Source organism: Saccostrea cucullata, unplaced genomic scaffold (genome assembly GCF_032062105.1).
Source record: "Saccostrea cucullata isolate Sc308-1 unplaced genomic scaffold, CSIRO_AGI_Scuc_v1 ctg6326, whole genome shotgun sequence".
NCBI classification, from domain to species: Eukaryota; Metazoa; Mollusca; class Bivalvia; order Ostreida; family Ostreidae; genus Saccostrea; species Saccostrea cuccullata.
The window spans coordinates 29,190-52,032 of NW_026938423.1; the positions used below are offsets into that span (position 1 = coordinate 29,190).

Below are 22,843 nucleotides of genomic sequence, written 5' to 3' on the forward strand. Positions count from 1 at the left end.
TACAGACCATAAAGCAGTCCCATATGTTCCTTTCAAAGAAGAAAATAACAGGATTAATTAGCTTCCATTTTAATTATCCCATCTTACCATGACTTTTGATATAAGTAAATCCCCAGGAACTCTATGAAAAATCATTAAGGAACACCTTTTCATACAGAATGCAAACAGAGCTTCATTGAAAAAAGAAATGACTTTAAAGTATAGACCTCAAAATAATATTAATTAATGAACATAAATTTTCTTCAATACCATGTTATTAGAAATGCAATATTCATGTATGTTGTTATCTGCAATGTTTAAGATTAAGATTGATTAAATGAAGATAACCTAATATGAAAAAAATATTCTCAATATTAATCTATTAATGATTATTACATTTTTGTATCAATAATAATTCATAGAGTTACATTGTAGGTATCTGTAGCATTACAAATTGGTTGAGATGTAAACAATTTTTTTTTTGTAAAGAAGCATTACCAAAAATAACAAAATAACAAAAATAACAAAATACGTCAACAAAAGAGGGGATGGATTTTATATCTATAGCCCACTCTGTTTCAGTGCACGATTAAAGCCGTCGTCTTTTACATCACGGCTACAATCATTATTGTAAGCTGCTGGTGAGAAGAGTGGATTAAAGAAGGGGAACAACTCTACTGAAATTAACTACATTGATTTCTTAGACTGTGTATAAAGTTCGCGCTCTGTCATCACTGAAATCTATTCTGTTCCTGAGACTTGATTATCAGCAATAGGACCATGAATTTATCCAATTTGTCCGATATTAAGGAGTTTGGCGAAGATCTATTGACACTTTTACTCAAGAAATACACCTCCAGTAAACTTAATGTAAGTACTAAACACTTATCTTCCACAATTTCGATGTTTCTCGAATTTCATTTTGAATTGTTTTGTTTTTTCTTACCTTTTTCCCCCTTTATTCTGTTGTTACATTTGTGTACTCCTCTTGTAATAATTGAATTGCTTAGTATTTTATGTAATTTAAGGGTTAGGGTTCTTGAGATTGAAATAAAATTAAGAATGAAATATTAAAAAATTAATTGCATGTAAAAATTTTAACAATTTTAACTTTGCATTAACACTTTCGAGCAACAACATTTAGTTTAATTAACAGTCAGTGATTAATGGGTGTAAATTAATGAATTTGGGTAGTTAAAAGAAAATTTGCAGCAGTTCGTTATATATACTTTTCAGTAACATTTAAATCAATTTACAAAATAGCACGTGTGTATCGAAAGTTGATACAATAAATTTATTTACCGTTCTACACTTAACTGAATATTAGTTAACTAAGTTCATTTTTTTCTTGTTCCTTTACATAAATCGACAAAATATAAATAAAATCTAACTATATGGAGACGATGCATATAAATTATCGAAGCATTTGGAAACTATGATTATACATTGTTAAAAAGTATTGTATTTTAAAATTAAGATTAAGAATTTCCAAAAAAGCGGATGAATAAAAAATGTCTGCAGTTTCGTTTAAAGTCATTATTTTATAAATTCTATGGTCGATAGAATCTATCTTCAGATCAAATGCTGACTGACGTTCTGCATACTAATTAATAGGTCGTTATTTACACACTGAATTGTCGACAGATTTTTCCCGATAACGACAATTTAAGGTGCACACGTCGAGTGTGACCGGTCGTCAGGGAATGCTTACACCACCATAGCACCCGATCCCACCTATGATTTTTGGAGGTCTGTATTTGCTCTGCTCCAAAATTTGAATTGTTTAATTGACTTATGTGCTTAAATACTGTTTGTTATGTCCATTTTAATATTCCATTGCAGTAAAAAAATAGTGTATAATGTTGCAACTTATAAAGTCGTACTTATAATTTATTCATTTTATTCTATAATTAAAAAAAACAAGGTACAGTTTCAATACAAATAAAGCCCTGTATTTTCCTTCTAAAATTTGAAAACAATATAAAAAATTAATTTTCATTCTTTCTGATTCCGAGGAATTTCATGCAGTAAAAATTCACCAATTATTTTTCTAATATGACCTCCTAAATGCTAATTGTGACGCCATTAACTCGTGTATTTTCCTGTATTTTCTGAAAAACTTGTAGAAGACATCAAATTTCAGTGAGGATTTTCCGAAAACATACTCTGCCACTGTCACCCATAAAAATTTTGAGATTTGTGATTTTTTCAAAGCAGTTTACATAATATATCAACGGTGGCAGACATTATTCTCTAACGGAAAATAAGCACAGAAATGAGTCATTCTGAGGCTTTTCTGCATTAAACTTAGAAATGTACTAAATTAATGACGTTATATATCTAGAATGGTCCTCCTTCATGCCACATATTCTTAAATGTTTTATCATATTCATCTACTTAACTCCTGTAAAAGCAATGTCATAACTTTGTAAGATAATTAAATTTTTAGGGCATAATAAAACCCATATCGTACCCTCTCCTTTGATTTTTATATTCAAAATTTGATTTCTATTATAATTCAGATTTGGTAGAGGTTTTTTGGTGACTACGTTGTTTAACATGATTTACTTCACAAGAGTATTTCGTTGCTTTATTTATACTAATTTGATATTTTAATTTAAATTGGAAAGTTCTATAATAGAATATATTTTTTGGCACGAATACCTCAAAATAATCTTTCGTCCTACCCCTCTATTTCTCCCCTTGAAAATATAGAGAAAACTTGTGTAAGTAGTAAATAAGTTTTCTGTTCAGTTCAGTGAACTGTTCAGTGATAATATACTTTTTCATGTGAGAACCATTGCTGGATTAAAAAAAATCTCTGAGGAAGAAATCTAAATGCTGAGGACCTTGTTAAAGCTATTTTTTCCATTGTGTGAGAATTTATTTGCTACACAAAACCTTCTTAATGATCGACTGGACCACTATTAGCAGAGAAGGGCAATACTATTACAGTAAAACACCAGTCCACTTCCGCCATTATTGCAATATTTCATCCCTCTTCCGCGCGATCTTATCTAAATTAAAAAAAATATTACAGGGTAATAAGGCGCATAGGAAGTAAGAGATACTTTATGATAAATCTATCTTTCCATCAAGACATTGACGAGTCAAATACTAATTGTTTGTCCATTATTTACACTGAATTGACGACGAATTTTTCCGTTATTTCCCGATTATGACAAGGAGCACACAGCAGGTGTGAAAACTCGCTCCTCCATGGCACCGGGTCCCACCTCCGATGTTTCGGAGGTCCATGTTTGCTCTGCTCCTATTTTGTATCATTTTATGGACCTTTGATCTTAAATACTGTTTGTTATATTATATGCTCCATTTATTTCAATCAAACTCTCAACCGGTGCATCTGGTCAACAGGGGATGCTTATTATTTCCTAGGTACCTGATTCTATCTCTAGTATAAACAGGGGTCTGTAATTTTGCTTTGACCAGAATTCGATTTTATAGTAACATTATGGAATTGATTATGACAGGTTATTTTTTTTACAATTAAAGAATACTGTGAAAATACAAGAAAATTCAGGTAAATGTAATGAATATATCCGGTATTCATTTGATGATCATAAATATAGTCACGTATTGATAAAATCTAAATATTACAGGTATGAAAATTTATGAGACATAAATGCACTTTAGAATTATAAACTTTTTCTCAAAAACCTGCACCATTTTTATATTCCAATTATTAATTTCTAGGAAAAAAATAATAATGCATTAAATGCGTGCACTCAATGTTTTCAACCTTAACTTTAAGATAGTGAATCCTTAGGTAAACGTTATCTAGTCGAACACTCTCTATACGTAAAGAGGCACTTGAGCACATACATGTATTACGCTAGCTGTTGATTTCTTTTAATTACTTTAAGACTTTTTTAGATTGCGTTTAATTTTTACGCTGTTTGTCATGGTTACAAGTAGACAAATTCAGTATTTAAGAAACAATTTATTTTTGCATTCTATTAATGTGAAATTTAAGAAGTGTCAGTCGTCCTTATGAAAGAAATATTAACAAGTCTTGGAAAGAAATCGTAATTTGTAGATTAAATTCTTCTAATTAATGAAGAAAAAAGTAAACTGCTCGGATCACCAGTCAACATTTTCAAGTAACTCATATATTATGTTTGTATATAAATCTTTCTAAGAACTTCTTTTGAAATACATAATCATATACATAAGGAAAGTAAATTATAAATACAGCGAGAAAACCTGACAAGGGAAAGTATTTTAAGGGGAAAGGGATAAAAATCTGTAGGCGTTTAGATTAATATTTAGTGCACTTTTTAACGTATCGTCCCTTTCTTTATTGACACAATTTACACTTGTAAATGATAAAAACATTATTACACAATTTAGATAGTAGAATCCCGGTCCAAGTGCTCGAAAGTGTACCTTATCATAAGTTGAGGGAAATGTATTAATGTAATTTTGCGGTTTAAATTGTATTGAAATTATATTTTCTGGGTTTTTTTTTCTAAGAGTTTTTTATGGACAAGCAATCCCTAACAAAATAATACTACAGTTAACAATAATGAACACTTTGCCACTGATTTACTACAGTGAACACTTTGACACTTTGATTTCAAATAGTGATAAGTATGAAAACTTTGATTTACCATGGTGATCACTTTGATTTACTATGGAAAAACTCTGATTTCATGTCGTGATAAGTTTGAAGACTTTGATTTGTATAGTGATAACTATGACACTATAGTGATCACTTTGAAGACTTTAATTTGCTATCTTTGAAACTTTGATATACTGTAAATAACTATAGTAAACTATAGTATTCTTTGTTACAGATGAATTGAGCCTAAAATGGACTGCACATACTACTTTAACTGTAAAAAAAGAACCCCTTAGTAATCAGTTTAAAAAAATCATTTTTTTTTACTAGCATCGATAAAGTAACTGCTTAAGAAAACAACGAACGGTATTGTTTTACCAGCATAAGAACATGTGTCTGACTTAAATCGACGTTTAACTTACAAACATCACAATCAACATGCGACAAAACCTAAACACTTCACAACTCTGACGAGCAAACACTGAAAATCAGCTTCCATGTAATGTTTATTAAATTAGAGAAGCGTAGATATCGCGGATCAGATCTACTGGGTCCAGACAATGACGTTCATTACGGAAACAGTTTATAGAACCTCATTTTTTACAGATCTCGCCTTGTGAGATTTCCAGTTGTCAAGGAATGAAACAAATGGAGATAACGAACAGTATTCAAAAGTCCATTAAACAATGCAAAATAGGAGCAGAACAAACACGAACCTCAAAAGCACCAGAGGTGGGATCAGGTGCCATGAAGGAGTGAGCATCCCCTGCCGACCGGTAACATCCGCAGTATGCTCATTCATAATCGGGAAATAACGGAAAAATCCGAAATAAGAAAGTAGAATATAAGACAAATTAATAATTTGTCAGTTGTATCTCTGTTAATTACAATTTGCATTTTATGATGTGTGTTTTAATCAAAGTGCTTTCAAGGTTATATTTAGGTCTTTCTTGATTAAATCTGCAATGATTCTGTGGGGGAGGGGATAGAATGATTTTGACAAATTAGGTTTTGTATTCGAGCAAAAACATTACTTTACAGATAGAAAAATAGTTCCGAGAGGAACATTTACATTTATGTATTTGTTAATATTAAATAGACATAAATATTTTATAAGGTAATGAAAATAAAAATAACGCAAATAGACGTGTCTATCAAATCAAAATATATCATACAAATAAATATTCACATTTGCTGATGTTTTTCTTTATGTAACAATGCTAATAAAATTGAAATTCAATTTTCAATGGCATGCAATTGTTCACATGATCAGACATTCTTGCATATAGAAAGCAAACTGCACGGGCAATTTGGAAAGTTCTGAATGTGACATCACATGACATCGTAGATACTTTACGTCGCATATCAAAATCAAAGTCTAAATAATGCCTATATTTTTTTTAACATGAATAAGAACGTAAAATATAAATTTAAGAAATAAAATATCATTTTTAGATTTTTATTAGGGTATGGCATGACGACGAAAACATTCATTCATCAATTCATTCAAACTGTATGTAAGTCCCTAACTTTAAAATCAACTCATTTTCCCCTTATTTTACACATTTAATTTTAAACATATTGTTTCTGATTCTTTTTTGCTTTAAAAGAAAATTTAAATGTTTAAATAAATCAAACTTTCAGATGTATAGCGTACATTTGCTAGATTAGACTGGTAACCTTAAGTTAAAGTGCTTTTCTTCATTTTTTTTCTAAGAATAATTTTAAAAGATATCTTACATCTGTTTGGGTCCTGAAAACACAATCGGTATACAAGTAAAAAATATTACCTTCTAAAGAACTCTTGTTATACGGATATTTAAATTTAATTAATTGACAAAAAAACGTCAATTTCTAAATGGATTTTAAGAAAGGCACATACAAGGTATAACAATAATAAGAATAATATCATCATAAATATTCAAATGCGATCAAATATATATATTTTTTTGCAAAAAATAATTGAAAGATATATTCTCTCAGTGATTTTTTTTAAAAAATGTTTATCGCATTATATTGTTGTTTAATTCACAACTAATTAACTTCTCATAAAAGTGTTATACCCTTTTGTACTTTTTAAAAAAATTTTGTTTTGACAGACCCCAAAAAATGAATAATACATGTAAATGTATAACATTCTTATTTTCTCTCTATCTTCCTCGTTTTACTTCATGATCAAGATCGTCGGGGGGACACATTAAACACGGTTGCGATGAAGACCATGAAATATTAAATCGATCTGGATTTTCTGATGTACAGCTATGTTAAACAGCTTGATTACAATCAAGAATAAAGAGACATATCTATTTTATTGTGTATACTAGAGAAATCAAAGTCGATCTCCATCTTTGTCTTCACTGTGAATTACATTCAAAATCACGTGATTTACATTCCTCAACGTATGCCCTCGGTTGATTTCGTCTTTTACCTATCAAAACGCAATCACCCATGGGTATCAGACGATGATTTACATCTTGCAGTCTTGATTTTTTTTATGGCTGTATTTTTTAATTCTTTCAAGCTAATAGCAAATGACAGTTGATTTGGGAAAAGCAATTCTTGTTCATTTTGCGAATGAGTGGTACGTTTTTTGGGAGAGTAATCGTTATTTCCGGCACAATATTAGCCTGATTTCCCGCGTGAATCGTACATATTGAAGTTACTTCAATTAAATAAAAACCGAACCACTCATTTGGCGCATGAAAGTCCATCACTTTAAAAGGTCAAGATTTCCCTAGTGATTTTGTATACTAGATGTCAAAATGACCGAGAGAAATCTTTTTTATCACGCTTAGAACCTTCTTGTAGTCCTCAGTGATCTCATGACGATATTTAAATTTTAATTTACGGATTCAATCTCTTTAATGGCTCATAAGAAATGTTTCCCGAAAGCTTTGGGACTCAAACCAAGTCAAACTACTATCTAAGTTAGGACCTCCGTGACCTTCGTGACAAAAAAGTAATTGAAAAGAAAACGAGAACAAATACGAGGACACTAGTTTTAGTGCATTAATTTAGTTTCAGAGGTGTCTGTTTGTTTGTTTTTTTTTAAGTAAAATGAAATAGTCAAAGTAACTTTACTGATTTGGCTATTATATTGATATGTAAGGGATTAAAATATTTTCTTCCCTTTTTATAATTTTACAACTTTGAATAGAAATGGTAAACAGGGTTTCGAAGGGACTCTATTTCTGGTGGAACTGCAGAGTATTTAGATATCCTCTTTACTGATTCTAAATGAAATATATGGAGATAACGAACAGTATTCAAGATCAAAAGTCCATACAAAACAGAAGAACAAACACGTACTTCCAAGCCATCAGAGGTAGGATCACGTGCCATGGAGGAGTGAGCATCCCCTGTGACCGGTCACACCCGCCGCGTGCTCCTTTTCATGATCGGGAAATAACGACAAAACCCACTGTATTGACAATAGAAATGATGTTTATAAACTAGAATTCTGATCTTATATGATAAGCTCTCGAGGTGACCAGACGTGTTTTACAGTGCTCCTCCTTATCAGTAATTACCTAATATGCTGTTAATCATGGTAAATAATGGAATCGATTAATCTGAATGAAAATACAAGTCTGTTCAAATCTATTTTGGATACTTTTGGATTTTCATTTTCACACGGGAAATCCAATGCTGATGATGAAGATTCTTTAATTGATGTACCAGATTTCTTACGAGTGAAATTCAACCAACAGAGTATCACTTTGAACTATGATGAGGATAGGACTGAAGACATTGTGTGCACTCTAAACAGTGAACTTCTGTTTGCCAAAAATGGGTTCAAAAACGGAAGTATTTATAAATCAGAAAAATGGCAATGTTACAGCGACACTATATAAATCAACTCAGACAATTCATGTTCAAGGGAGTGAGAGATTTGCCTGGCTACGAGAATTCATTGGACAAATTCCTCACCTGCCAATAACTGAGGTTAGTAAAATTGAAGGGATGTTACAGCCACAAAATACTTCCACCCCTAAACCTTGTAAATTGCAAGATATGGAGAGCAGACCATGTTATAACTGTAACAGTTCTCAAATTATTCAAAAACTGACAAAGTCTGTTACTGATCTTTCTGAGGAAGTTGCAAGACTGAAAATGGAGTTACATTCTCTTCAGAACAAAAACACTCAGTTTGTAGATGCAACTACTCAAACAAGGGAACCACCTACAAAAACCAAAGCTGTTGATACGCGTGACATAAAGGATACTTGTGTAGAAGGCGTGTCGAGACATACACAGTGTACCCGAGTTGAGACAAGGGAATTCTCAACTTCCACAGAAACTTCCACGGAAACCTTGTCAGCCCAAAAAGAGCAGAAAACCTCCAACAGACCGGAAAAGAACCGTACCCTGGCGACCGACGTTCCATCTGGAAAATCTGTTCTTGTAATAGGTAGCTCAATCTTACAGCGAATCCGTACCCGTGGATTACTAAAAAATGTTGCAGTCCGTACAAACAGAGGGGCTCGGCTGTTCGATATTAGACGGATTCTTCAGGGAATTGACCTAACACCATTCCAGTCAATCGTCATCCTTGCCGGTGGAAATGATGCTTCCAGCAACAGAGATATTGAGACAAGTGAATGTGATCTCACCGAAATTGTGCTTGATATCCAAAGGAGATCGCCATGCACCGAAATTTATATCTCGGAGATACCACCACGAAGAGATACAAGTGTTTCTCAAATAAATGAAATCATCAAATTTGTTTGTGAGGAATACAGTGTGAATTTTATCTCACTCCGAAATATGTTCCAATCTTCGGATCTGTTCTGGAAGGATGGGATCCATCTATCCGACAAGGGAACATCAACACTCCTGAAAGCCTACGATTGTTACGTTCGGATTATTAAAACGCGTCGTTTAAATGATACACAAAATGCGCCTGGAAATATGAATGTGTGTTTCTACTGTGGTGAAACTGGCCATTCCTCTCAGAATTGACGGCACGGATTTAAGATTGTCTGCTGGAACTGCCACTCCCCGGGCCACAAAGCAAAACACTGTTCATATTAGGAATTCGGCAAAGAAGAAAATGCCGAACATTCTACCCTCTTAAATTCAAACCCCTTTAGTGTTTTAAACAATCTCTGGGCTGAATGTGGTGAAATATCATGCAAATGTTCTCATATCTGTATTGCACGTAATATCAAAGACCAATCAGTAGGATCAGATGTAGCTAAAAGTTTTATGTCTCCTTCACAGTCAGTCAGTAACTGTAATGTAAATCCTGTCAAAAAAATATTTCATACGAAATCATGTACATCCTCCTTTACTAAATCAACAAAACAAATTCCCAATTCAACAATTTCTACAAATAATGGTCATTCACAAAAGGAAACTTCAAATAAATATATAAACAATTTCGGACTCGTCAAAAAAGGTCTTCGATTTGGAAATCTAAATATATGTCACATCATGCCCAAAATTGACCAACTTGAAATTCTTTTATCAGGATATCGCTCTATGGATGTATTTGGTATCTGTGAAACATTTTTAAATGAACAAACAGACAACTGTGAGTTAGCTATTGAAGGATTTAATTTTGAGAGGAAAGATAGATTACTGAAATCAGGGGGAGGATTAATGGTCTATGTCTCCAAAAATTTGCATTACAAACGTCGAAATGATTTTGAAATAGGTAATATTGAATCCATATGGCTTGAAATTAATATCCCAAATTCAAAACCACTTTTTTATTGTACCACATATAGGCCCCCATCTGCCACCACCTGCTGGGTAGAAAGTCTAACACGGGAGATAAATTGTGCATCCCGCTGTGACGATGCTGAAATTATTTTAACAGGTGACTTTAATATCGACCTGATTAAAGACCCCCCAAGATACTGGACCTCTGCTTTCGAAGAATATGACTTCACACAGCTAATTAATGTACCTACACGAATAACAAACACCTCATCAACTCTTATTGACCATATTTATACGACCCTACCAGAAAACATATGTGAATCTGCAGTACCGTCAATTGCAATATCTGACCACTATCCTGTTTGTTTTACGAGAAAATTAAATAATAACACCAACAAATTCAAACACACAGAAATAACATGCAGAGACTTTAAACGATTTAATGAACATAATTTTCTTGCAGACTTAAAGGAGGTTAATTTCCATTCATTGGAATTATTCTCTGACCCTAATGAAGCACTCAATAAATTTTATTCACTTTTTAATGCGGTATTAGATAAACATGCAAAAGTAAAAACAAAAAGAGTTAAGCATGACACAAGACCTAAATGGTTAACTCAAGAAATTCTGCAAGCTCAACACATGCGTGATACCCTCCATAAAAATAAAGACTTTGAAAATTTCAAAATATGGCGCAATAAAGTTACATCACTAATTGAAAACGCCAAGATTAGTTATTACAAAACAGCTATAGAACAAAACAAAAATCCAAAACAAATGTGGGATGTACTAAACAATTTAGCCTCTAAATCTAATAATTATATTCCAGCTGCACTTGCTAAGAATAATTATATCACAGAGGACACACAAGAAATAGTAGAAATGTTTAATTCTCATTTTTCAAATATTTCTACAGAACTTCTTTCAGGCATATATAAGGAGGAAATGACTTGACAGATCTTTAAGATTTTGTTCAGTCTAAATTGGGTGCAGACAAGTTTTCTATCCCACTCATAAATCATGATGAAGTACTAGCTTTACTCAATAAACTAGATATTAGTAAATCTTCAGGTGTTGATACCATCGGGCCACGTTTATTGAAACTTACTTCACAAATAATACATAAACCTGTGACCCATATTATAAATACTAGTATCAGAACTGGCATTTTTCCCGATAGTTTTAAACTTGCAAAAGTTACCCCAGTCTATAAAAAAGGAAACAGATTAGATCCAAATAATTATAGGCCTATTTCTATTTTACCAACATTATCAAAAGTTATTGAAAAACATGTGGCAAAATATATACGATCTCTTTTTTCGGATTTTGATCTTATAGTAGACTCTCAATCAGGCTTCAGAGAACTACATTCATGCCAAACAGCCCTTACAAAAATTACAGATGAATGATTAAATGAAATGGACCAAGGTAAACTTGTTGGTACTGTTTTTCTTGATTTCAGTAAAGCCTATGACCTCGTCAATCATGATATTCTACTTAAAAAACTACAATGCTATAACTTTGATGCAATAACTTTACAATGGTTCAGATCATATTTAAGTGAAAGACTTCAAAGTGTACATCTGTCCAACAAACATTCATCTTATCAGCAAGTCACAGCGGGAGTTCCACAGGGATCTATTCTAGGTCCTCTTCTGTTTTTATTTTACATTAATGATCTTCCCTTATGTATTACAAAATCCAAATTAGACTTATTTGCAGATGATGCCACTTTACATGCATCAAGTAAAGATTCTCAAACTATTGTAGATACATTATCAACGGATATAGCTTTTATAGAAAAATGGTGTTCTCAAAATCAAATGGTTCTAAATGCTACAAAAACTAAATGCATGTTAGTTGGTACGCATCAAAAGAGATCTAATTTTTCTGAGCATGAAATAAATCTGTTTGCATCTAACAGAAAACTTGATATTGTATCAAATGAAAAAATTCTTGGAGTTTATTTAGATAATTCTTTACAATACAATGTACACATTGACCATGTTTGTAAAACACTGTCACGTAAAATTTCTGCCCTCCGTAGAATTAAAAAGTTTCTTCCTATTCAAACACGCAAGCTGTTTTACAATGTATATATTATGCCTTCAATTGATTATTGTTTAACTGTTTGGGGTAATACATCTCACTCAAATCTTGACAGAGTATATAAGCTTCAAAAACGTGCTGCAAGATGTATTTTAGATGCTCCTCCTGATGCGCCCTCACAGCCTCTCTTTGAGAAACTAGATTGGCTCACAGTGTATGAGCAACTTATTGTAAATAAATATGTTTTGTTATATAAATCATTGTTCAACTCTCACCCTACTTATCTAAATAGTATGTTTGACTTCCAGTGTAATAATCGATACAATCTTCGATCTGAATCTAATTTAGACCTCTATGTACCATCTCATAAATGTAAACTCTTTGAGAACTCCTTTCAATACTCTGGTGCTATCTTATGGAATAATTTACCTGTACATATAAGAATGTCTCAAACACTCAATGCTTTCAAGCATCAAGTCAAAAAATTTGTAAAACAATGTAGAAATAGCTTATGATTATTTATTGATTTTGTATATTTATATATATGTATGTATGTATGTATATTGATATTTTGTCTATAGAAGGCCCCGGGGAAGAATAGTGCGTGCACTAATCGGGTAACCTTCTTTAAATAAAGAATTATTATTATTATATTATATTATTATTCTTGTTTTACCAACTTGTTTGTTAATAATTTACCTTGTTTTAGAAATTGTACAAACGTAGAGCATGCACTTGCATATCGATATACTTAGTATTGCTATATATGTAAATGAAGTTGACGATGGAAAAGTTAAGTCATCATATTTATCATAGAGCTTGGTTGTTAGATTACCATTGACGTCTTTTATAAGTAAAATATCCAAAAAACAAACAGATGCATCAGACTTTGTGGTATCTTTTATCTCAAGCTCATTCTGATACATTGTATCGAAAGAATCGAAATAATTATTGTTAACTGACAATGCATGTATAATTTTTACGTAAAGGATTTTGCACAAATTGTGCTTCATATAAATACAAAAATAGGTCTGCTGTCAATGATATCAAAAAGCCCGGACTTTGATTTATCGTAGGGAATGGTTGAATACAAAGTTGAAAAGTCGTAAGTTTTTAAGCTGTTGATTTTGGTAAAATCTTGTAATTTCAAATTGTCAAAAAGTTCTTTTGAATTTTCGAGTATCCACATCTGATTCTTGAATAAATTTTTGCACAGTACTCTTGAAGATTTCCCTTCACTTCTGTCAATATCTTTGTGAGGAGTAAAGAAAGAGGCTTAGTTGAACATTTACTGGAACCCGCAATGTATCTTTGTTTGTAAGGATTTTTAAGAAGTTTGGAATCTACTATAATTATAGATATGGAAGTTCAAATTCATTTTTGTTCTTCGGGACATTAAAAAAATTCAAAACTGACATATGATTTTGAAGAATTTCTTCCTTAGAAAGGGAACTATGAATAAAAGTTGTAAAATTTGTTTTCTGTGAACACTTGTTTGCTCTACGTAGTATAAGAAAAAAAGGAAATACTTCATTCCAGAAAAGTATTTAATGTTTTTATACAATCGAACTGAAGATTGAGAAAGCCTCTACCCCAAATACTATACAAACATTTAGCTTCCAAAGAAATTGCATCTACCCCCACCCTTTACAAGATAATCGGAATTACCAAGTAAAATCAAACTTTGTGAATTTTGTATGTCTAACATCAGCAGTCCACAATATTGACCGATTCAAGTTATTTGTTAAATGTGTATTGATGTTTATTTGCAATACAGAAGATTAAATGATTAAAATTAAGGAAGAAATATATAGTTGATTTTTATATAAATGGTTATCGTAAAACAATTAATAAACATTATACTAGTATATTTCGAAATACATAAAATGCTCTCACAAATTAAAATATTGTGTGAATATACAGTTGTAGATAAGCATGTTATTCGAAGCCATAAGAATAAAATTAAAAACTTCTGAATGAAAATATTTTTTCTTCTCCAATACACTAAAAATATTATTGCAAACATTTTAATACTTATAAATCAAATGGCTTTATTTTTTAACCATCCTTACAATCAAATTACAAAAAATTTGCGTCAACCCAATCTTTCAATGTGTAAACAAGAATATAGATACAACGTAGAGAATAAACAATATTTGACATAAGCATCAGTGTAATTCTTGATGAGCACTTGTTACTGAATTAGATAGTGCAGAATTCACGAGATCTTCGTGTCGGATAAGCAATCTTAAGCTCTAGATCCAGACATGAAAAATTAACAATCGGCTCACGTGACCCTGTCTTACACATAGCTCCTTATTATAAGTGTTGATGGAGATTTTAAAACAGCGAGGGAGTAACGGGATAGAAAATAGTTTATCAGAAACTTTATTAATTGATTTTTTTTTCTTTGGTGCGAATTTTTTTTATTTCAAGTGCTTTGTATAAGATACCTTCTTGAAGATATATGTACTTTATGGATAATACAATGATTGTTTCGAATGATAAATATGCTGCAATATTTTATCTAGATAATTTGAAGAAAACAAGGTGGGTATGATGCAAAAAACGGTTACAAATAGACATCTGTTATGAAATATGAAAAGAAAGACAACAATGAAATATCTGTCAATTACTTTTTTAAATTCTTTATAATTTTCAAAAGCGTCGATTCATAAAAAACAATATTTTATTTCAATCTTTTTTACTTTTCTTCTTTTCAAGTTTCTATTAGATCATTATAATAAAACAAGCAAGCACACAAATCGGCAATGTTTCTTAACTTGACAAAGTAAATTCTTATTAGGTTGATTTAAAATTGAGCTAAATCTGATTATTTAAAATTCACTTTAAATCTAATTTAAAAATAAAGTTTATTTCAAATATCAATTGTAACTTCTCTATTACAGTTTTTCAAGAATCTGTCATTTATTATCGATTTTCGACTGAGTTCATTAAAGGGGCTGGGTTTATGGCCATTTTCAGACTATTTTGTCCTCCTTGAGAAGAAGAGCTATAAAGACAAAATGATCAAATTTTAAAATTAAATTGTATGAAAATTCTCTTTGCCAAATGATAGTTGACAGCTTAAGATACCATATATAAAAAAATTAAGTTAAATCTGGTGGTTAATTTGTTATCCCCCCTGCCTCCTTAAGAAATGATTCTGGTAACAGATATACAACAACGTTTTAAATAATTTAGCGTAAATCATTAATACATTTTATTCGCGTTACCTTAAGGTCAAGATCTAGTAAATAACTTTAGACTAATTTTTTGGTGCTAGATCCATTATGACGTCATAATCAATTTCAACTTTCTTTTTCCCGTACTTTACAGCTTTAGCAGAATTATGTAGAAAATAGGATATGTTCATGACATTCAATTTGAAATCATATGAAAAGTAAACCGGATACCTATATTAAATTTGATATTGATTTAAAGAAGAGGCCATGAACATACACATTACCGTTTTCTGAGAGACTGTAGGCAATCTGGATACATTTCCTTTGTCGAATATGAAAAAAACTCCCATATTCATGAATGGTTTTCTTACTTTTTCATTGAAAATGACAGTTTAAAATACAGTTTTTCATCTTGTTTACCTACAAATTATGCCCCGAAACACCTTATTTGGCCTAGCTAAAGTTGTAAAGCATCAATAAAGGAATTTATTTCTCAAATTTGATAAATCTGTAGGCACCCTTCGTTTACTAGATCTTGACCTTAATTTGACAAGCTAAAAACTTTTTGATATTAATAAGCAAGACTAAATTCTACGAATTCGGGCGTTGCTCTATTTTTATCTTTAGCTGTTTAATAATACAAATATACTGGAGAATAAAATTTTGGGAAGCAAATTAAACTGATAATAACACAAAATTAAACTTCTTGCGCATACAATGTGTTTGCAGTTATACTAAATAAAGTATAGCTACCCATTTGAGATCGGTTCTAGTATTCTCAGTTATTTAATTGGCAAATCAGACTGATATATCATACTTTTAAAAAAAATTAAAAAAGACATTTTATTTTGAAAATATACAAAACAAGATAGTACATTTATTGCATCGAGATTTTATTGAACTATGTTTGGTTAATTACAAATTACAAGTGTCAGATAAAACATAAGCACTTTAAAAAAAAATTCTTTGAACAAAGTCAAATTAAGATTTAACAAGTATCTATTACAATTAATAAAGTTGCAATTCAAACTCAAATATAATTGGCGAGGCAAAAAAGATCGATAAGTTTTTACTTAATTAGAGTTTTAATTATCTCAAATCAAAGATAAAAACAATAAAATTTAGAAGCATAGGATAGACGATACAGACGAAAGAATAGATGCCTGGATTGGTATATATTTTTTGGACTTATTTCATTGAAAATTATGCAAATAATAAATTTCTAGAATATAACGAAATAGTAAACCTTCCATGGTGAGAAAAATTCTGCCTCTCTGAAACCATCGTTGTTTATCTTTACAAATATTTTTTCACTTCAAATCCCATTTTAGTTAAAATTCAAATTAAAAACAAGTGGTGAAACCTATTCATTTTACTCAATAAAACATAACTCAAGTTGTTGTCTTCATTTTTTTCCTCACAAAGGTTTGTTTGTATCATCTGTCCTTAACAAAATGTTGAAACTATTTTACTTGAATCATCAACCCTGCTTTGTTCATCAATTTATACAAATACATGATTTAAATGGTATTTTTCTGTATTACTTTGAGGTAGTAGTATTCTAGAATTCTAAAGAATTTTTTCCTTGCCTAAAAAAAAGTATTGTTCATTTTGCAAATGGCTAAGTTCTAACTGTGAGAGAATGAGTAGAAAAAGTAATCATTATTTCGGGTTCATTATTGGCCCGATTTCCCGCAAGACTTGTACAGGTCTTAATGAATCCAAAAACAATAACGAGTCGGTAACCTGTATATGACACGAAGCAGTCCGTCTCCTTTAAAGGACATCATTTCCCAAATGATTCTGAAAACTCAAAATGATCGGGATATACTATCCTTTTCCTCAGACAACAAGCATCTTAGGAGAGCTTAAGGCTATTCCCCAACCCGAGTTTACTAATAACACTCTCTTTAATTGCTCGTTCAATGTCTTTTTATAAAGCTTCCGTCAAGCTTTGGGACTAAAACCAAGTCCAACAACTATCTAAATTGGAACCTACGTGACAAAAACATAATCCTGCAGAAAACGAGTTTGCCAAATTTAATGCATAAAATCTGAATGTCCAAACCTCGGCCAGAAATTAAACTATAAAAACTACACGCAAGTTATTTACTGCTTTAGCTTCAAAAGGCAATCAAAGGCCTGATCGCGATCACTAGCAATATGATTTGCGGCATAAAGTCATTGCGTTTCTAGGAGTTAACATCAACAACAAAAAATAACTCATGATATGTATTTATTTCATGAAAGAAAAATTATCCTTCTTAATTAACGAAAAAAAAAATGTAAGTATATTTATTAACAATTGAAAAACATTCATTTTGTTCTCAATTTGACACATTTGCTTGTAAACTGTGTTGGTCTAAAGTGAAACAAGTCATACTGTAGTAAGAAAGAGCAGTTAAGCCAAGAAGTCCGTTTAAACAGTACAAATCAGGAGCCAGGCAAACACGAACCTCTTAAAATATCAGAGGTAGGATCAGGTGCAATGGAGGAGTAAATATTATACATATATTACATGGCTTCGAGGGCAGCATACCAGAATATTTGCCCCAAGGTGACAGGAAAGCCCTGGAGTGTTATGTCGCCCGATGCCGCAGGCAGAGGGTGACATAACACTCCAGGGCTTTCCTGTCACCGAGGGGCAAATATTCTGGTATTGCTGCCCGAGAATTAAGCCATGTAATATATGGTATATAACATTTTTAAGCATTGAACCCAAATCGATCATCGAACATATTTATTGAACACTATGATACACATATGTACGTTGAGTATAATTCCGAAATATCCCGTACTGTTTCATGGCAGAATGTTTTAAGTATGCTGACACTTGTGTTGATAACCTTTGTTGCATTTAAAGAATTTTTCTCCTCAATTAAATTATCTAATTCCTCTGAATTCAAATAAACAAATCGCAGACGTTGTCTCGACTTTTTAACGTTCGCGGAACTGTTTACGTTCTCTTAGCAACTGCCTCTGTGAATTTCGAACCCGACGTAATTAATATGCAGAATGATTGCACGCGAGGGAACATAACTGTGTTCGGGAGGGCAACATAACTGTTTCCGGTGGAACATAACTGTTTCCGGCGTGATTCGGCAGTTTTTCAGGGCATATAAATAAAAATATTATATTTGTGATATAATGGGAAAACTTCTTCAAAAAATGTTATATCAAAAGTTGGTTGATTGTACACAACCGTGATATGCTCCTTGTCATGATCGCGCGATAGGAACAAAGAGAATTCACTGTGTAAATATGGCTTAAACGGTGTATTAAAAACGTTAGTCTGCATTTGTCATAATGATGCACTGTATAAAATGTGGAGATACTGTAAATGTACATTAAACAATACAAAAATGGAGCATAGCAATCAATGACCTCAAAAAATATTAGTGGTTGGATCAGATGCCATTGAGGAACGAAATCCCCTAATTAGATGAAAATGTATTATTTTCCGAATATGACAAGGAGCACACGGTGGGTGTGACCGGTCGGCAGGGGATGCTCACTCCTCCATGGCACCTGATCCCACCTCTGATGTTTCGGAGGTCCATTTTTGCTCTGCTCCTATTTTGTATTGTTTTATGGACCTTGATCTTGAATACTGATCGTTATTTCCATATGTTTCATTGACAACTAAACAAAAAAAACTTTATAAGAGATTTGTTGATATTTCTGTTTAATTAACTTGTTTCAGTAGCACAGAGAGGATACTTTTGCGTATTGGAGTTTAGAGAGATAAAGTATTCCATATGCATGTAATGAGGATATTTTACTATATAAGTAAGGGAAGTTAATAATAAAAAAAAGTTAAACTCCTCATGTTTATCATAAAGTTTTACTGTATTGTTATCAAAGACTTTTAACTATCCAAATATGAAAAAGATTCGTCAGATTCTGTCGTATCTTTTACTTTAAACAAACGGACATTCAAACACCCACCCAACATAAAACATGAATCGAGGAATTGTTGATTCTTGATGAGCAACTCTCTCTGCCCAAAGACATATATTAATATATTTTTTTCTGTAAATTTCAGGAAACCAAGGCACCTTGCTCTTTAGTGAATGTTTCGTATAACAACTGCAGGCCCGTTGTGGAACAAACTCACTCCCCGACAGTTGGCGAGGAAATATTTACATACATGACGCCATTCATATTTGTCATCGGGATCTTCGGAAACCTCCTATCCCTCAGAGTCTTCATGACAAAAAATATGCGGAAACTCTCGGCAAGTTTATACCTTGCTGCTCTATCTACTGCAGATCTAATGTCGCTTATATTTTACGTCTTAATTGAGTGGGTGAAGCGAGCCATTTCCTACACCCCTGGAGCTCCCACCGCGCCATTCCTTGAACAGAACGGCATATGTCAAATTTTGATTTACCTCCAATATATATCCCGATTTCTGTCGTCCTGGATCATCGTATGTTTTACGTTTGAACGGTACATCGGAGTATGTCATACTCTGAAAAGGAAAACATTTTGTGACATGCACTCAACAAGAAAAATCGTATCGTCTGTCATCACCCTCGCTTTGGTGCTCTGTCTCTACAAACCATGCCTTACCGCCTCCATTGAGGTGGGCCCTAACAAGGTCAAAGTCTGCACGGCCGAGCCAACTTACAAAGACATTAGTTTTATTCTAGATTGCATCTTTGTAATGAGCATTATATTTCTTCCTTTCGTAATTATAACGGTCTTGAATACCATGATAATTCGTACACTATATATTCGGAATAAACATCACAGAGAGTTCAAGGTAATCACTGAGGAGAGCATCATACGACTAGAGTTCACCATCATCCTGATAGCAATTTCTATCTGTTTCATTGCTTTTAATACCCCGTACACCGCCATCTGGAGTAAACAACACTTGCTGACCAAACTTCTTAAGACTACAAACACGGACGACTTACTTAGATATAATCACGATGGATCAGATCTGACCTGGAACATTAATGTCATGTTCATTACCAGGACAATTTTCTACATGAACTACTGTGTAAACTTTTTTCTTTATTGTCTCACAGGAGCTTACTTCAGAAAAGAGCTGAGGATGTTGTTCATGTACAAAAGCAAGAGCTACCAGAATCAATATCACCGATGTTCCGTACAAAACACGTCTTCTAGTCCTACCCCTCAGACATGTCTCTGAAGGAAAAGAGAAAGGTATTCCAAATCTACACAGAGAGAGAAAGCCATCCCCACCAACCCACTTTAAGAGCAAGTCCGTATCCCTCATTCACACTGGAGCAAAAAGTCTTCATCTCAAACATTGAAAGAGATTGTACTCATGCACCATCAAAGACGAAAGATCGGAAGATAAGAATACCGATATTTCTAAAATTAAAATGATGCATAATGTCCACAACGATGATCAAGAAGATACCGAACCCCCACAACACTGAAACATATGGTTAAAAAAAAACTAGGAATTCTAATGTAAAAAGTGAGAAAACCACATTTACTACTGATATAGGGGTCAATATGCTCTACATACACAGATACAAAGGGAAAAATCCTTCCACCTACACTATTGCGGAGTATCAAATACCCTCATCAACACTGATACAAAGAGTAAACACTGACACAGAACACTAATAAAGAGATCGACTCATTTCCTACACTGGGATAAATTTTCATATCCGTAAACTCCAACACAAAAGGTCGATATGCGCCACCATCACAGAGAGGGAGGATCATGCGGTGGAAAAAACATCTCTCTTGTTTTAAAGCTACCAGTATTGTATTCCAAACTTTCTTTAGCTATGCTTTGTATCAACTCCTGTCCCTGCCTTGATGGGATCATTAGGACGTCATCTTTCACACGTTATTGCATCACGAGGATACACAATTCATACTACATACTCCCTGCAATCGAAATTGGATCTCAAATAAATTATATTTTGTAGTCTTGAAAAGGTGTATGGAAAAGATCATGGAAATATAATTATCTTAAATATATGTAAAAAGGGTGTATGAAAAACAAACGAATAACTATTTACCTAATCGTTGCTGTTTATGTCGTTACCCGAAATCTTCACATTTTATTTTCTGAATGGTACAAATTGTTGTTTTTAATATTGCTTTAATTGAAATATATTGCATTTTGAGCGGTCTGTAAATGTTTGTTTTTAGCCTGCTTTTATATCTTTTAATTAGGGAAAACGAAATTTGTTAAAATAATAAAGAAATGATAACAATTGCATTTGGGTTTTTATCAGCAAATAAAATTTCCATAACATCATTTGTCAAAAGCGGGTGTGACCGGTCGGCAGAGGATGCTCACTCCTCCTTGGAACCTGATCCACCTCTGATTTTGTGGAGGATCATGCAATATATTCTTAGTATGTATAGTTTCATGAACTTTTGAGCCTAATTTTTTTTTATCTTCATATATTTTATTGAAATGCTCACACCTCCATGGCACATGATCACACCTCTGATGTTTTAGAGGTCCTTCTTTGTTCTGCTCCAGATTAGTGTTGTAACTTGAATTCCGTTCGTTATCTCCATTTATTTCACCAAAAATGTTATTATAGCTATATGACTATTTCTAATATTTTTAAAATTATAGACTAAAAATAGAGATAAAAACAGTTTGAGTCACTTTGATAAGCATAATATAGGAAATGTCATTCTCTGATTCCTTCCACAAACCCTCACGTTAAAGGTGCCTCAATCGTGTTAAAGTATACATTCCTTTGTAACAAATAATAAGTGGAGATAACGAACAGTATTCGAACTCAAACGTCCATTAAACATAACAAAATAGGAGCAGAGCAAACATGGACCTCCAAAACATCAGAGGGGGGATCACTGGTGCCATGGAGGTAAAATATATATACTATTGAGGAGTTCTTTCGATTGACCTTAACAAAAAGGAATATCTAACGGTCTGTATGCGCAGATTATTCAAACTTCGTGAAAAATCTACAGACAATTTTCCGTTTCTAATGTGTATGCAAGAAATACATTAATGTTTGTCTTTTCATCTAATGAAGCACTATTCATGTTGTTTATAAACTGATATGTGCGTTAAATATATACAGGAAATTGGGCTGAATATTATTTCCTCACATTTTCAGTCTTAAATAGTTCTCTTCCCGAGTACCTTAGGGCTAATATCTGAAACATTTTCAGAACAATTGCAGTAATTTTTTTATATATTTGTTTTATTTTCTAGAGACGCATTTGTCATACTAGATTATATTGATTAATATGTTACAGGACAAATGACGGCGGAAAGCTGAGGAAAAATAAAACCAAAATATGCTTTTCGCTATATCAGCTTCTTTACAGCCAGTATATTAATTACGTATAATCCAATACGTTAATTTACAAAAACTTGGCATCTTCAACAAAGAGTGAG

General features: G+C 32.4%; 1 protein-coding gene across 1 annotated transcript; it reads left to right on the forward strand.

Annotated features, from left to right (window-relative positions):
- Nucleotides 1-642: 642 nt before the first annotated feature.
- LOC134250213 (C-C chemokine receptor type 1-like) lies at nt 643-21,604 on the forward strand. The gene is made up of 2 exons (XM_062732567.1): nt 643-849; nt 19,508-21,604. Exons 1-2 carry the CDS (start codon nt 760-762, stop codon nt 20,624-20,626), a joined length of 1,209 nt encoding a protein of 402 aa, XP_062588551.1. The 5' UTR covers nt 643-759; the 3' UTR covers nt 20,627-21,604.
- The last annotated feature ends 1,239 nt before the right edge of the window (nt 21,605-22,843 follow it).